General features: G+C 37.2%; 1 protein-coding gene across 2 annotated transcripts in view; it reads right to left on the bottom strand.

Annotated features, from left to right (window-relative positions):
* Nucleotides 1-6,589: 6,589 nt before the first annotated feature.
* Nucleotides 6,590-15,117, bottom strand: part of ZNF654 (zinc finger protein 654) — a 108,341-nt gene continuing 99,813 nt past the window's right edge. For both annotated transcript variants that reach the window (XM_008267096.5, XM_070071937.2), the window contains 2 exons: nucleotides 10,227-12,573; nucleotides 6,590-9,655 (listed from right to left, as the gene is read on the bottom strand). In XM_008267096.5, the coding sequence (XP_008265318.1) occupies nucleotides 9,648-9,655; nucleotides 10,227-12,573 (2,355 nt within the window). In that variant the 3' untranslated portion in view covers nucleotides 6,590-9,647. The remainder of the gene's footprint in view (nucleotides 9,656-10,226; nucleotides 12,574-15,117) is intronic.

Raw genomic sequence — 15,117 nt, 5'->3', positions numbered from 1 at the left:
CCTTTCAAACGTGCTGGGATCGTCTCCTGCCTCCCTTGCCCTGGTAGCCGGTTCTGCCTTAATCTGAGACGGAGGTTGGGGTTCTGGAAACCCGATTGTCGAAGTTTTACTCCGCCGTACTGAGAACAAGCTGCTCAGCATTTTTTTGTCCCTCTGTTTCTTATCTCGAAATGGATTTAATAGAGGACCCTCACAGGGTCGTGCGCGCGGGGAACGGCTGTGCTCCATATATGTGTTAGCTGTTATGACTGTTAGTGTGACAGAAACCCTCATTTGAAACAACCATACGCTCTTGGGCCGGGCAGTCGGACTCAAACACACTATCTCTTGCTTCTGTATTCCATATTTTAGCCGTAATTTAGATAACGTTTAACTTTAGGGTATTGCCATTTAGTAGGTGAAATGTACCTACCCTAAAATCCAAGTGAGCAAACAGCATTTTAAAAATATTATAGTTAAGTATCAGTTGTAAAATATACTGTAAATCTATCCTTTTAAACAAGGCCTTCAAAATATGCATAAGTTCATTGCCAGTGGAGATTATTTGGGGTGCTAGTTACTTAGTAGGTAGCAATTTTTTTCATTTAGCACTGATTGCCTACAATGCTAGTTACTGAAGATTCAGAGGAATGACAGGAGTGAACTTCAAGGACCTTTTGAGACTGATGCAAGTAAAGCAGTAATACAAATCTGGTGTGGGACCACATGGAAGGCAAGCGCAAGTTTGTCTTTCACTCATTCTGTTACTTCATCTGTTTTGTGCTTATCTGAGTAGCCAGCCTGAGGCTTATATTCTAGAGAGACAACAGAGACAATAAACATACAAGAAACTCTCAGGAGAGGCTGTGGAGGAAAAGAAGTCAAAAAGAGGGGCATGGAGAGAATGTTACTACTTTATATAGATTGTAAGGAAAGTGAGCTTGAAGAAATGACCATACATAAGGGAGAAAGTGACCTGCAGAAGAGCGTTTGAGGAAGAAGCAACTGCAGAGGTTTGAAGATGGAGGCATGTACCCGGCTGGTGGGAAGGAGGCCAGAGCAGCTTGAGCAAAGAGGAAGCAATGAGCAATGTGGCTAGGTTTGCTGCTAGTACTGGTCTACAACAGAATTTCTCAACAGTAGCACTAGTGGCATGTTTGGCTAGATAATTCTGTGTTATGGGAATTGTCCTGTGTAGTATAGGATGCTTCACAGCATCCCTGGCCTCTGCCTACCAGGTGCCAGTAGCACCGCCACCCCTCAGTTATGGCAATCCAAAATACCTCCAGATTTTGCCAAATGTCCCACATTCTCCATTGAGAATCACTGATACTGAAAAACCTGTCAAAGTGCTTTCTGAGATGAAGAAAATTTTTATTTGGGCAGTGCAATGCCTTTGGGATGTGACTAGTACAACTGAGGAACTGAATTTCAGATTTTGTTTGAATTTCAATAAAATTTTAATAGCAACATGTAGCTAGTTGCTACTATATTGGATAGTGCAGATCTGGAGCCTTATAGGTCATTGTAGAGACTTCAACTTTTATCTTTTATCTTTTACTCTGACTTCATTTCCTATTACTTTTTTTTTTTTATTTTAAGATTTATTTATTTGAAAGACTGACACAGAAAGAGGGAAAGAGAGTTCATTGGCTGGTTCAGTTCCTCAATTATTGCAAAGATCCGAGCTGGGCCAGGCTGAAGCTAGGAGCCAGGAACCAGGAGCATATTCTGGGTCTCCCACATGGGTGCAGAGGCACAAATACTTGGGCCAACTTATGCTGCTTTCCCAAGTGCATTAGCAGGGAGTTGGATTGAAGCAAAGCAGCTTTGACTTGAACCAGCACTCATATGGAATGCTGGCATTATAGGCAGCTGTTTAGCCTACTGTAGCACAACGCCAGCCCCTAGTTTCTTTCTTTTTTTTCCACTTTATTTATTTGAAAGAGTTACAGAGAGTGGGAGAGGTCTTACATCTGCTGGTTCAACGCCCCCACCCCCACCCCCCGCGATGGTCACAACAGCCCAGAGCTGAGCCGATCTGATCTGAAGCCAGAAGCCTCCCTGCATCTCCCACGTGGGTGCAATGGCCCAAGGACTTGGGAGATCTTCTGCTTTCCTAGGTACATCAGCAGGGAGCTGGATCGGAAGTGGAGCAGCCAAGACAAACCAGTGCTCATATGGGGTGCTGGCGCTGCAGGCTGGGGCTTTAACCCACTGCACCATAGTGCCAGCCCCAGCCCCTGGTTTCTTATTCCATACTAATCACAGTGGTTCCCTTGCTACCTATTCCTTTAACTTGGCATGTAGGTTCCTGCCTCAAAGTCTTTACTCTCACTATTTTGTCTGACATATTCTCTTTTTGGGAAGGCTTCCTTTCCCTTACTTTATTCAGGCCCCTGCTTAAAAGTCAACTTATCAGAGAGGCCTTTCCTCATCATCCTCTTTGAAGTCACTGCCAACACCACCATACATATTTACACATTTCCTCCTCCAGTGGTTCAGACACTGGTTTGAGTAAACTCAAAGGTCCATGATTAAAGGCTATCCCCAGGGTGGTGCTGTTGGGGGGTGGCAAAACCTTTAGAGGTAATGGTCTGCTGAGAGGTCCTTAGGTAATTAGAGGCATGCAATATTTCTCATGCAGCCACTTGGGAATTCTTATAGAACCTGCTAAGTTCTTGAGAGATTGTTCATCTAAAGCCTGGTTTTGGGCTGTCCACTCTGTGCTCCTGGTTGGAGATGTAATCACTCACTTGTCTTAGACATGTTGTTGCCATGATAGGCCATCCTCTGCTCTCACCAGAGGCCAAACCAATGTCCTCCCACCACAGTAACAATGGCCATGCTTATCCTAGACTTTGAACTTCCAAAACTGTAAGCTAAGTTTTGTAAATAGCCTGTGTCAGATATTTCATTGTAATGATGGAAAGCTAATACATCTACTTAATTTTCTCTATAGTATTTATACTACACCTTTGTTGCCCTCCAGTAGAATGTGAGCTCTGTGAGGCTTATATTGTTTTTCTTTTCATTACCTGTTACATAGGGTGGCACAGAGTAGGTATGCAATGAATATTTGTGGAATAAATCAGTTGTGAAATCATTAAAGAATGACATAACCTGACTTGCTTCAAACAGGACCTTTGGCTACTATTATGAAGAACAGATTGAAGGAAGGCCAGAGTGAAGGCAGGGAGCCCAACTATTATAGTAGTCCTGGTGAGAGAACATGGTGGCTTGAATTAGAACGGAGGACACAATACCGACAGGATTACTGCAAGGTTTTGATTTGGGTAACTAGAGTTGCAATTTACTTAAGGTAACAACATTGGGAGAACTAGGTTTCAATAGGAAAAGAAAAATAATCAAAAAATGGGAATTCTGGAGCTTGTAGTGATTGCTAAGGAGAATTAAATCAAAGAATGAGGGGTAGGGTGGGAAGAAGGTGGAGACTTACCAGTAAAGGAAGCTATAGTGAAAAAAATGAGTGGCATGGGTGTAGGTATTGTGGCACAGAAGTTAAGCTGCCTCTTAGTACCCACAGTCCCTATCTGAGTGCTGGGGTTTGAGTCCTGGATCTGCTTCCCATCCAGCTTCCTGCTGATGTGCACTCTGGGAGGCAGCAGGCGATGGTTCAAGTACTTGGGTCTCTGCCACACTTGTTGGAAACCAAGATGGAGTTCCAGGCTTCTAAGATTAGGCCTGACCCAGTCTAGGCTGTTGCAGGCATTTGGGAAGTGAACCTGTGGATGGAAGATCTTGCTCTGGGAAGTGAATCAGTCGATGGAAGATACCTGCCTGTCCCTGCTTCTCCACTATCCCTCATCCCCGCATAGCTTTTAAAATGAAAACAATGAGTTAACTAAAATAGCAAAAACAACATGGGATGAGAGCAGGTAGGATTTTTAAATATGGATGAAGCCAAAGATAGGACAGTAGCCATAACACAGAGAAATATAGCAAAATCTTAACAGGAAGGGGTCAGCACCAGAATTAAAAAAAAAAAAAAAAAATAGGGCCCATGGCTGGTTAAAGCCCTGGCCTGCAGGTTAAAGCCCTGGCTTGCAGCATCCCATATGGGTGCCAGTTAAGTCCCTGCTGCTCCACTTCTGACCCACCTCCCTGCAGATGTGCCTGGGAAAGCAACAGAGGATGGCCCAAGTGCTTGGGCCCCTGAACCCAAGTGGGAGACCCAGAAGAAGCTCCTGGTTTCAGGCCGGTTCAGCTCTTGGCCATTGCAGCCATCTGGGGAGTGAACCAGTGGATGGACAACCTCTCTCTCTACCTCTAACTCTTTCAAATAAATTAAAAAAGAAAAAAGGAACATTTTTAAGGATTTTATTTATTTGAAACGCAAGAGAGAGGAAGAGAGATCTTCCATCTGCTGGTTCACTCCCCAGATGGCCACAATGGCCAGGGTTGGGCCAGGCTGAAGCCAGGAGCATCATCCGCGTCTCCCACATGGGTGGCAAGGCCCCAAACACGTGAGCCATCGTCCCCTGCTTTTTCCCAGGCCATTAGCAGAGAACTGGATCAGAAGTGGAGTGGCTGGGACACGAACTGGCACCCATAAAAGATGCTGGCATGGAAGACTATGGCTTTACCTGCTATGCCACAACGCTAACCCTTAAACTTAATTTTTATAAACTTGTGAGAGCAGGTGTTCAATTTTAACAGATGAAGAAATCTGAGCTCAGTGGGACGTACTCAGTTGATTAGGTCTTTATAACTAAAACCACTATGCTAGAATTTGAGTACAACACAACCAATCCCAGGACTCAAATTTACTCCTATTAAATCAAGTTCTGGTAGTTTCACCTACTGATTGCTTTTTTTGGGGAAAAAAATTCTCTAGTGCAGTTTGGAATATTAATATCTTTACTACTAAAATATCTACTCACCCAATAGTGATTTAAGTACCTATTGGTAGGGGACTTTATCAAGGAAACAGTTTCTGAGAAGGCTGTAATGAATTGAATGAGAAATATTACCATCTAGGGAAACATGAAGCACTTTGTTGCTTGTTTTCAAACCTTAGCTTGTGTTCAAATCACCTTTTGGACTCGTTAAACAAGAAGTTAGACCTATACCTAGCCAGCATTTATTATTTCTAACAAGCTCTCACATGATGCTTAATTCTGCTGCTCCATGTATGTCTGTACCAGGCATCATCCTGTCTCTGACATCACTGACCCTCAGGAAAGTGTGGCTCTATTTGGATATAGTAGAGCCACTTAAGGGAAAAAAAAAAAAAACTGCATGGCAATATTGAAAACATGGTTTTAGGACACATCTGATTTTTCAGTGCCACCTGTCTATTAGCTGTGTGACTTGCCACCCTTCCCAAGCCTTGGTGTCTAAAAGGCGGTATTTATGTATTTACTCATTGTTTTCAGGTGGTATTTATGTATTTATTTGTTGTACCAGCTGTTGGTACATCATAAGTTAGTAAAACAGAAGCCACTTCCTCCCCAGTATGCTGTACCCATCATAGCATGAACTTCCCATTTTTAATTTTGATTCAATATTAGATTGATTCCATCTTAAATCTTGATACATGGCCAAAACTCGTGTCCTTGTTTGAGCAGTCAGTTGCTGAGCTCAATATAGATCTTATGTTATGCTATGTGTTTTGGTTTGGATGTTTATGCCGCTCAAAGGCTCAGTTGCCACAAGCGTGGTCCCCATGGTAACAGTATGAAGTGATAGGACCTTTGAGAGCTGATTAGATCATGGGACACCACCACTGGGAGGGATTAATGTAGTACCCTTCAAGAGCCAAGCTGTTATAAAAATGAACCTGACCCTTCCAGGCTGTCTTCTTTGCTCCCACACGTACCTGTTCTGCTTCTGCATTATGTTGTGACACAGGCACAGGGGCAGAGCCATGCTCTTTGGATCTTCCAGCCACCAGAACTGAGAGCCAAATAAATTGCAAAGTTATCTAAACCCCAGCAATTTTGTCTAAATATCAGCCATTGAGTTCTGTATCTCATTTCATCTCTAGAATGCTGCAGTAACTTTCAGTGTTGTAAAGCATAATGCTTTTAACATGTGCAGATTAACTAAGTGTTCTTTTATTTGCAGTTCTACTTCACTGCATCAAAAAGTTTTTCTACTTCAAGCTTCATTTATGTTTTTTTCAGGTTCCAAGTTATGGCAAGTAGTATACGAGGTTTTCCTAAAGTGATTTACTTTAGTCTTGTTTTGTTTTTATAGTTCTATCATAAGCTCATCCTCTCTGAAGAATTATCAGGGTGGAAAATTCATCTGTGTTTTTTTGGAGGTTTCTGACATTTCTTTCTTTAACACCTACTAAGTTTACAGAGAGTACTATGTATATCACACTGAAACCACTTACCTAAAGTGACTTTATTATTCTACCAACTTTTATTGTAACATACGGACATTAATGTTCAAAAATGTTTATTTTGGTTTAGCTTTTAATTTTTCTTTTGTCAAAAAATAATCTGAATATGGTAATGATATTAACTGAAATACCCCATTCCTTTATCATGAGACATAATATAAATTTGTTATTACTATATAGTATAAATAATCCTAACTCCTTTTGCAACCAACATACTATATAAAACTGAACACCTTCTTTACCAACAAGGACATTGTTTTATTGAACAAATCTATGTACAGTACAAAAAGTTTCTTGAAATGAGACACTATTGTTGATTTATTGCAGTTCAATGGCTCAGTTTTAATTTGTACTCTTATAAAATGCAAAGTAAAATAATTTAATGTTCAACAAGGAAGCACAAATTTCCTTTCTTGCTGAATCTGTAATATCTTTCACATATTAACAATTCCAGAATGCATATGCAGCATTTACTCATTCTGAAAAGGTGTTTTACAGTACCAAATAAATTAAAAAATAAACACTATCATCCCTTTTAGGTTCTTCATTCATACAACAATATTAAACCAAACATGAAAGGAGTATGGTTGAACCTTTAGTGTGATTTGAAAAGAATCACAGTTCAATGGCATAAATTATCAATGCACTATATAATTTGTGGTTTTTAAAAAAATGAATATGGCTAAAGCCCAAAGTACCAGTGTCCTTGTCCACAGAGATTCCCCTTTTCTATCTCCTCCGTAATAGCTGAGCAGCAAAAATTCAGATTTGCTCTTTCTCTGACCTCACTGACACACAGCAGAAAGTTAGTACTTAATGTTTTGAAGGAAATTTTATTTAAAAACAAAGATTTGGAAATTGGTCCATGTAAGATAAACAACCCTAAAAACAAGTAGAAAAGAACAGGAAAGGAATCTAAGGAATAAGAAAGCTTTTGTTTCTTCTGGATCCCAAATTAGAACTGTTGCAAGTTCATGTACCCCATAAAAGTAAAACGATGTGGGTTTATATTTTAGAAGGCAGACATAATAAAATATACACATTCTTTCAATAGCCATTATTTAAGAAGTACATAAATAAGGAGGTTAGAACAGTGTGGTCAAATAGAATTTTATAAAATATTCCTTGATTTAGTTATGTATAAAACAGTTTGAGCTCCATCTTTCAGAAACACTTTTAGCAACACAGAAATGGAAATGAAACCTCAAAGACAATATAACAGGTGAAATATGTTTAAAACATTTTAGCATGAACTTCAAAATTAATGAAAATTCATGCTTTTGTGGGCATGAATTTATGTCACAACTTATTACAAATGTGAGACACGTTATTTTAAACTTCTGGAGAATGTACAAAGCAAAAATTAAGTTTCAAAAAAAAAAACTTCATTGTCCAAATGAACGAGTTTTCAAACAGGCTTTTTATTACAAGTTGTATTTTTAGAATGAACTGAAATTGAACTCAATTATTACATTTTTAGTATCGACAAATATGGAAAACATTTTTAGTTGATTTTAAAGGATTTAAAAACTTGATTATGTGTTTATCTGTTCTCTAAATGTAAATTCCACAGCCTAATGTAGGCTACATAACAAAATAAAAACAAACATATTTGATTGGAATGGACTTATGACCATCATTGCATAGTAGTGAATGCCCATGATAAGTATAAATTGAGGATTTTTTTTAGATAATTTGATTTATCATGACCTAGAAATCATAATTTAATAAAGTCTGGATGTTACCCTGAAAGAAATGTCCCACTTCCCTACTAACTTCATTCAAGAAGCTCTAATACCCTAAAATTTAAAATAGCAGAGGCTGATGAGATTATCTGCCTTGATTAAAAATTTACCAGTTAAATTACTGGAATATTTGGTTGACTGTGGTGTATTAGTAAGTCCACTTTTGAAGAATTTGTCTTTGCATTTTCATTCTTTCTTCCTTTGTATATTAACACATGATTAGGTAAAAGGATATCTTTAAGCATCCTCCTTTCAATAATGGACAAGTGGAAAACTTCTGAGAGGGTATTTTATAAAACATTTGTAAAAGATTTGTTTAGCAGTTTATTGACTGTTAAATTAAAATGTTCCTTAGGAAAATTACTGGTCACCAAGGAAAATAATCTCATATTGTGTTCTTGCTGTGCAATACTTTTTGTAAATACTTCCTTTTCTATATAAAATTATTATTCAGACCAATCCATCAACTAATGAATTAAAAAAATGAGTAGTATGGCTTATTTTGGAATTAATACTCCTAATTGAGTAAAATGAATTCTTGACCTGATTCTGAGACAACAGATTTGTAAGCCATTTATCTTTATAGGACTATACTTAGATAACTCACATTAATGTCTAAAGGACATTACTATGAATTATCAAGCAATATCCTATACTATATACAAATAGAAATATCACAGTGTGCTTTTACCATTATTCACATTGAAGAATTTGCAAGTCAGTGTTTTGCTTTAACTATATAGCCTGCAATAGTCTTAGATTCCTCCCACTTCTTCCCAAAACTGATGGCACTTTTCTATGTAATGGATGCTGCTAGCTTTTAAATACAACTAATTTGTATTATCAAAATAGAAAGTGGAAGGTTCTATCAAGAGCTTATTAGTAAAGCATTTGGTTTTTTTTTTTTTTTAAATTTTCAACACTGGCATGCTATTCATCAAACTTGGACTCGTCTAATCATCTGGAAACAAGTTACACTCTTACTTAATAAATATCATGATAATAAATCATTTTATATCCATGTATCAATTTCTAAAGTATATCACAAATTAAACAGCGGTGGTTCCTCAAACCTTGTTTGACTAGGAGGCCATAATTAATTGTTCGTGAAAAGAAAACAAATCCCAGCTTTAGACTGCTTTACATTGTTTATTATTGTAAACCAGCTCCCCCTCCCTCCTTTTTAATAATGGGTTTCTTTTCTCTTTCTGTAAGGCCATAGCTGGTTTTCCTTTCTGAGTAGTTGCGCGAACATGTTTTCACATAAGCAAAACTGAACATGCTGCCATTAATCATCATACACTTTTTAAAAATGTGGTTTTCTGGATAACTGGTACTTTGGGAGTTTTATAATAACCCTTTTGGAGTCTAAGCCAGCACATCTCCTTTGCAAGTTCATTCTAGAAAATGTGCTTTGTCTTTATTTTTAGTAATCTGAGACCGCTCTAAAATTAAGGCCATCAGGGAAATAGCAAACTGATGATACATTTTCTTGTAGTGCTTTTTTCACACTACTGCTTGATCGACAGATCTTCCTGAAACGTTTCTTATCAGGCACCTGTAAAACAGAACATGTCTTGTTAATTCAGATTTTACAGATGTTCAACAGGAATTCTGTCAGATTCTAATTTAATTTATACCCTCTCTCATCCAGAGGATATTGGTATTAGTAGAAAAGCAAACTCTCCTTTTGCTCTTTTTGTTTTTTAATCATTTTCAGTTTTTTTTTAACTCATATTTTTATAACAGAGACTCAGCTTCACTTGATTTATATTCTGGCATACAGATGAAAAAACATTCCCATCAGAACTTTGTTTCTAGAGCTTTTATTACATGAAACTTGAAGAAAATCCTCTGATATAATGGAAAGAATATCATTAGAGTGTGAAACACATGTGTTTAATTCTGGTTTCCACAAATTCTTAGACCTATCACTGTGCAAGTGACTTAGCATGTGAATTTCAGTTGCTTGACCTATATTATATAACAGGAAGTTTCAGAGTGGTTGTATGGATTAAGAGAAATGATGTATGGGGTTGTACTGTAAATTTTATAGACTCTGAAATATCTACCATTTACAGTACTTTCTATTTCTACAGATATATCTATTGAGAAGATAGAAGACTTACTTTCATCATCTGAATCAAATCCAAAGAGTGTCTGACATTTCTTTTGTGCAAGGTGAGCCTCAAGTGCTTCTGCATTACAGTAGGTGGTCAGGCATTTGCCACATCTTAATCTTTTCACTGATTTTTTATAAACGTTATCTTGATCAGAACAGGCATCTACTTTATCAGTCAGAAATTTTCTACGTTTTGGCATACTGAGGTACCGTTCGTCAAGGTAACTGGGAGGCAATGGTCTGACATATGGCTTTGTTAACATTAAGCCATATGAAGTATGTTCACTTGTCAGATTTGGTTTGGATGGTGCCTGAGATACTGGCAGGTTGTTGTGTTCTTGTGGTGCAACACTGGGTAAAATGGAACCATTTTCTGTCCTGATTCTGTTTGTATCCATTTTCAAAGCAGGATCTGATGCAACTGCAGGTATTTGTTCTCTTTCACTGTGTCCATTCACTAAATCACTAATACTACAATTATTTTCAGAATTTGGTTCTATGTCAGGCATCTTTTGGTCTGTTAAGCTTATATTTGAGACAGTGTTATCAGAATGTTCATTTCCATTCTGAACTAAACTGTCTGTTTTCTTTTCCATACTTTCTATACACATCTTTGGTTCTGTAGAATCTTTCCTTGATTTGTTAGTAGAAACTAGCAGACTACTAGTATGTTTCTCATTACTAGATGAGTCTTTTTCCTGATGATTAGGATTTGAATCTGGTTGAACATCCAAAAGAACTGCTTCACTTGGTTGTGCAGATGATTCCGGTGTTTTACTTAAATAGTGCTGAGCTTCATGTTCATATAGCAGAGGAAGATCTTCAAAAAGCTCATGGCATTCTGGGAAACTACACTGAGCTTGAAATAACCTGTGACTTTTTGTATGCTGGGCAAGCTGGAATGGCAGCTTAAATGACTCATTACAATTAAAATGCAAACAAAAGTACACATTTGGATAGCTGTGTCTGTTAAGGTGATCTATAAAATGTTGAGAATCTTCAAATTGTCTTTGACAAAATTTGCATTTTCCTTTGCTCCACTTCATTACTGTTTGTCGCACATTTAAATCAGTTGGATGTACAGTTCTTGCGTGTGTATTCAGAAATCCAATTCTTTTAAATATCCTGACACAGCCAAGAGCAGGGCACTTAAAGTTTCCTTCTTGATCCGTAGCATATATGTCTTTTGGATGGCACACAGTTCCATTGATTTTGTGAATGACTGAAGTTTCTTGATTCAGGTCATAGTCATCTTCTTCATAATCAGCTTCCTCATCTTCTTCTTCCTCAAAGTCATCTTCACATCGAGGTAAAGGCTCTGAGACGTTATTTAAAGAAGTATCAGGACTACCATTTTCAATAATGTTTTCAATAACATCTTCTGCTACACTTACAGGAATTTCAGTCAGTTCAGCCACATGCTCAGAGATGACCCCTTTGTTTCCATCACTGGAGGCAGTAAGAGTCTCCACTTCCAGATCCTTATTATCAGAATTCCCGTTTTCAAATGAAACAGAAGAACTGGAACAATTTAGCTGGTGCGGAGTAGTGATTTCCTGCTCATCCTGCTGAGCTGCAGCAATTTGTTGTCTCTGTATCTTCTTCACATGATTCTTTAAATGCTTTTGCATAAGTCCTCTGTTCCTAAATTTCCTACCACATATCACACATGAAAAACTGCCTTTTTTTTGATGAGCCTGGGCATGCCTTACAATATGACCACCTAGAAATTCTTTGTTACACAACATACACCGATGCCTTGGGACGTTGTGATCGACTTTGGAAGTATTAACAGCTGTAAGGTTTTTCTTTGTATTAACATGACCTTTAGGTTGCACTGCAGATACATCATCAGCATCAGTCTCTCCAGTGCTGTGATCTGTAAGAGAGTCAAGCCCTTCATCTAAACCTTGCTGTTTCGTTTTCTTTTTCAGATTGCCTGTAGAATTTTCCAGTGTATTTTCACTTAGGAATCTAACTGCTGACTTATCACTCAATAATGCCACACAGTTTTTCTTAATCATTACAAAATTCCAAAATTCAGGATCAAAAAATAATCCCTTTTTCAAAATTGGAAGCAATTCAAAACGAACACGATTCTGAACACTACTTGTGCCTTCATTATACTCTTCATCAGGACGTTTGTAAAGTTCTTCCACAGTACGATAAGCTTCTAAGGAGCGCTCAAGAAAAAATATTGAGAGTGCACAAATTCTGAGGATCTCCAAATCATTTGGCAAAAAATGTGCAATTGTTTTGTAAATTAGACATTTGGTTTTGGGATCATCATGAAGGTCAAGTTGAAGGGCACAACCACATATTTCAACACAAATTTGCAAGCCTTCTTCTTCAACCTGTAAAAAGAAAAAATTACTTCTAAACACTTTTTTTTTAAAGAAAATCATTACACTACCTGGTTTGGCATTTTAAACTGAAACTGACAGGAAAGCTAAATAAGCACAGTATTTCTTTGTGCAGTTTTCCTCAATTGGTAGCTTTGTTCAAATCTTTTTATTAAATCTTTTTTTTAAATGAGAATAATCTGGAATAGATAAGTTTGGTGAATAATACTAACCATAATTTAAAATGTTTCATAAACTAGATTAAGATTTCTTACAAATCTAAACCCCCATTTATTATTTCAGGAACCAATCTCATGTTCTTTGGCAGAAAGGTTAAGATTATATATCTTTAAGCAGATTATTAGTTTTCTATGTTAAGGAAAAACTGGATTTGAAAAATAACTACTATGGAACTATTTTTATAATGCCATACTGATTATTACTTATTTTACTAATTAAGTAATAATATTTATCCAAGTATGGTATTATGTGGGCCCACATGAAAAGATCAATTATAATCTTTCTGTATTGAATAATTCATCAGAAAATGAACCTACTGGAAGTTATCTGAAAATTCTCAAGCTTTGGAACTTTTACTAATGACTCAAAGATAACTATCAGCTTTCACTTGGGAACCTACTGTCAATCCATCTTAGTTCAAGTTATAAATAATGCCTCCAGTAGTTTGGAATGATGTTAATACTTGTTTGAATAGAAGAAGATATCATAATAATACTTGAAAAATCTCAAGTTTGTGAAAGGCACCAACAATTGGTTAAAGCACTAGTTAGATTGCACCTGCATCTCATATAGCAGTGCCATGGTTTGATATCTGCCACTGGTTCTTGATTCAGCTTTCTGATAATGTATACCCTAGGAGGCAATAGGTGATGGCTCAAGTAACTGGGTTTCTCTTACCCACATGGGAATTCCTGGCTTTGCCCTCGCCCAGTTGTGGTTGTTGTGGGCATTTGGAGAGTGAACAAGCAGATGGAAGCTGTCTCTTATCTGTCAGTTTCTCTCTACCTCTCAAATAAATTTAAAAGTACTTTAAAAAGTGAAAATGAAATTAAAAGGTTTTATTTTGTTGCAAATAAATTTTGAAAACCATGCATAGTTTATTTATAACATTCATCTTACCTTAACTCTTTGAAGACACATTGTATACCTGTATTTCAAAAATTTCTTGCATCAATATAAACCTATCTTTTAATATCATTTTCCACGACCTTTTTAAAGTACCTTCATGTGTGCGTTGTGTACACTCGCATATTTATCATGCCACATGCATATGATATATTATAGATTAAAGCAATAAGCACTACCTTGCTAGCTTCATGTCTTCTTAGACTCTTATGTGCTATGTAGTTCTGCTTAACAACAACTTACAGCTCCAAAGGCAGACCTTAACTTGGCACAACCTACTCCTACTTTATCCAGCTGGTAAATTCCCATTGATGTTCTATCTTTATTTGATCATCAGTTTTACTCTGAATGTTTTTCTCCAAATTCATTATGGTTCCTGTCCTGAGGTACAGTTAAGCACTCCCTGTTTCTTCCATTGAGAATAATTTATACTTAGTTATATGTATTTTTATAACTTATCTATGTTTCTACTCCTAAACTTTGAATTCCTAAGTCACTGGGGACAGTGTGTCATATTTTGGTATCTTACCTATAACTGGAGTAGAAGTTGGTACATACTGACCCCTGAACCAATGTTTGCAGAATAAATGGGAATCATTTATTCCACTGACTTTATCCCTATAAATACATCATGTTGGACTTGGAATCCTTTCTGAATTCAGATTTTTGTATTTCTAAATGCTTATTAGAATAAATTTTCCCACCTAAATTTTAAATCCAGAATTTGCTGGATCCAAACTTAAGTCCTACTCTGTCTTCCTTCAAAGTTCTATCTACATTTTCTATCTTGATTCATAAATAATGTATTCAAATACTGAGTTTAAAAATGTTAAGACTGGGGTATGTGTCTGTGGCGCAGCAGGTTAATCTGCCACTTAGGATGCTTGCCAACTATATTTGAGTAACAGGAGGCAACAGATGATGGCCCAAGTTCCTGCCACCCACAGGAGAGACCCCAGTGGAGTTGCTGGCTATTGACTTCGGCCTGCCTCGGCCCTGGCTATTAGAAGTATTTGAGTCATAAACAAGCGAGTAGAAGACCTCTATCTATCTCCCTCTGTTACTCTGCTTTTCAAATAAGTAAATAAATCTTTAAAAATTTTAAGATCATTAAAAAAAAGAAACAGGCTACTTCTTTACCTAAAAACCTTTGAAGGATATGTATAAACTAAAGTTCCAACTATAGGTATAATGTTCAGTTCCCTTTGGGATTTCCAACAACTACCGATCTCTTCCCCATACAGTCTTTCTGGTTAGTCTCATCTATCATCGATTTTCTGCTACCCCATTAACACTGCCAGAGTTGTGAAACACAGATAATGAAACAAGGAAAAAGTGCTCTGTAACTAAAAATCCTCTACAAATGTTACTACTATCCTCATCTATCATTCAAACTCGAGCTTTAAAGCA

This window comes from Oryctolagus cuniculus, chromosome 4 (assembly GCF_051225735.1).
Source record: "Oryctolagus cuniculus isolate XC-2025 breed Fujian yellow rabbit chromosome 4, ASM5122573v1, whole genome shotgun sequence".
In the NCBI taxonomy this organism is placed as follows: Eukaryota; Metazoa; Chordata; class Mammalia; order Lagomorpha; family Leporidae; genus Oryctolagus; species Oryctolagus cuniculus.
This window is presented reverse-complemented; position numbering and strand designations above follow the sequence as displayed.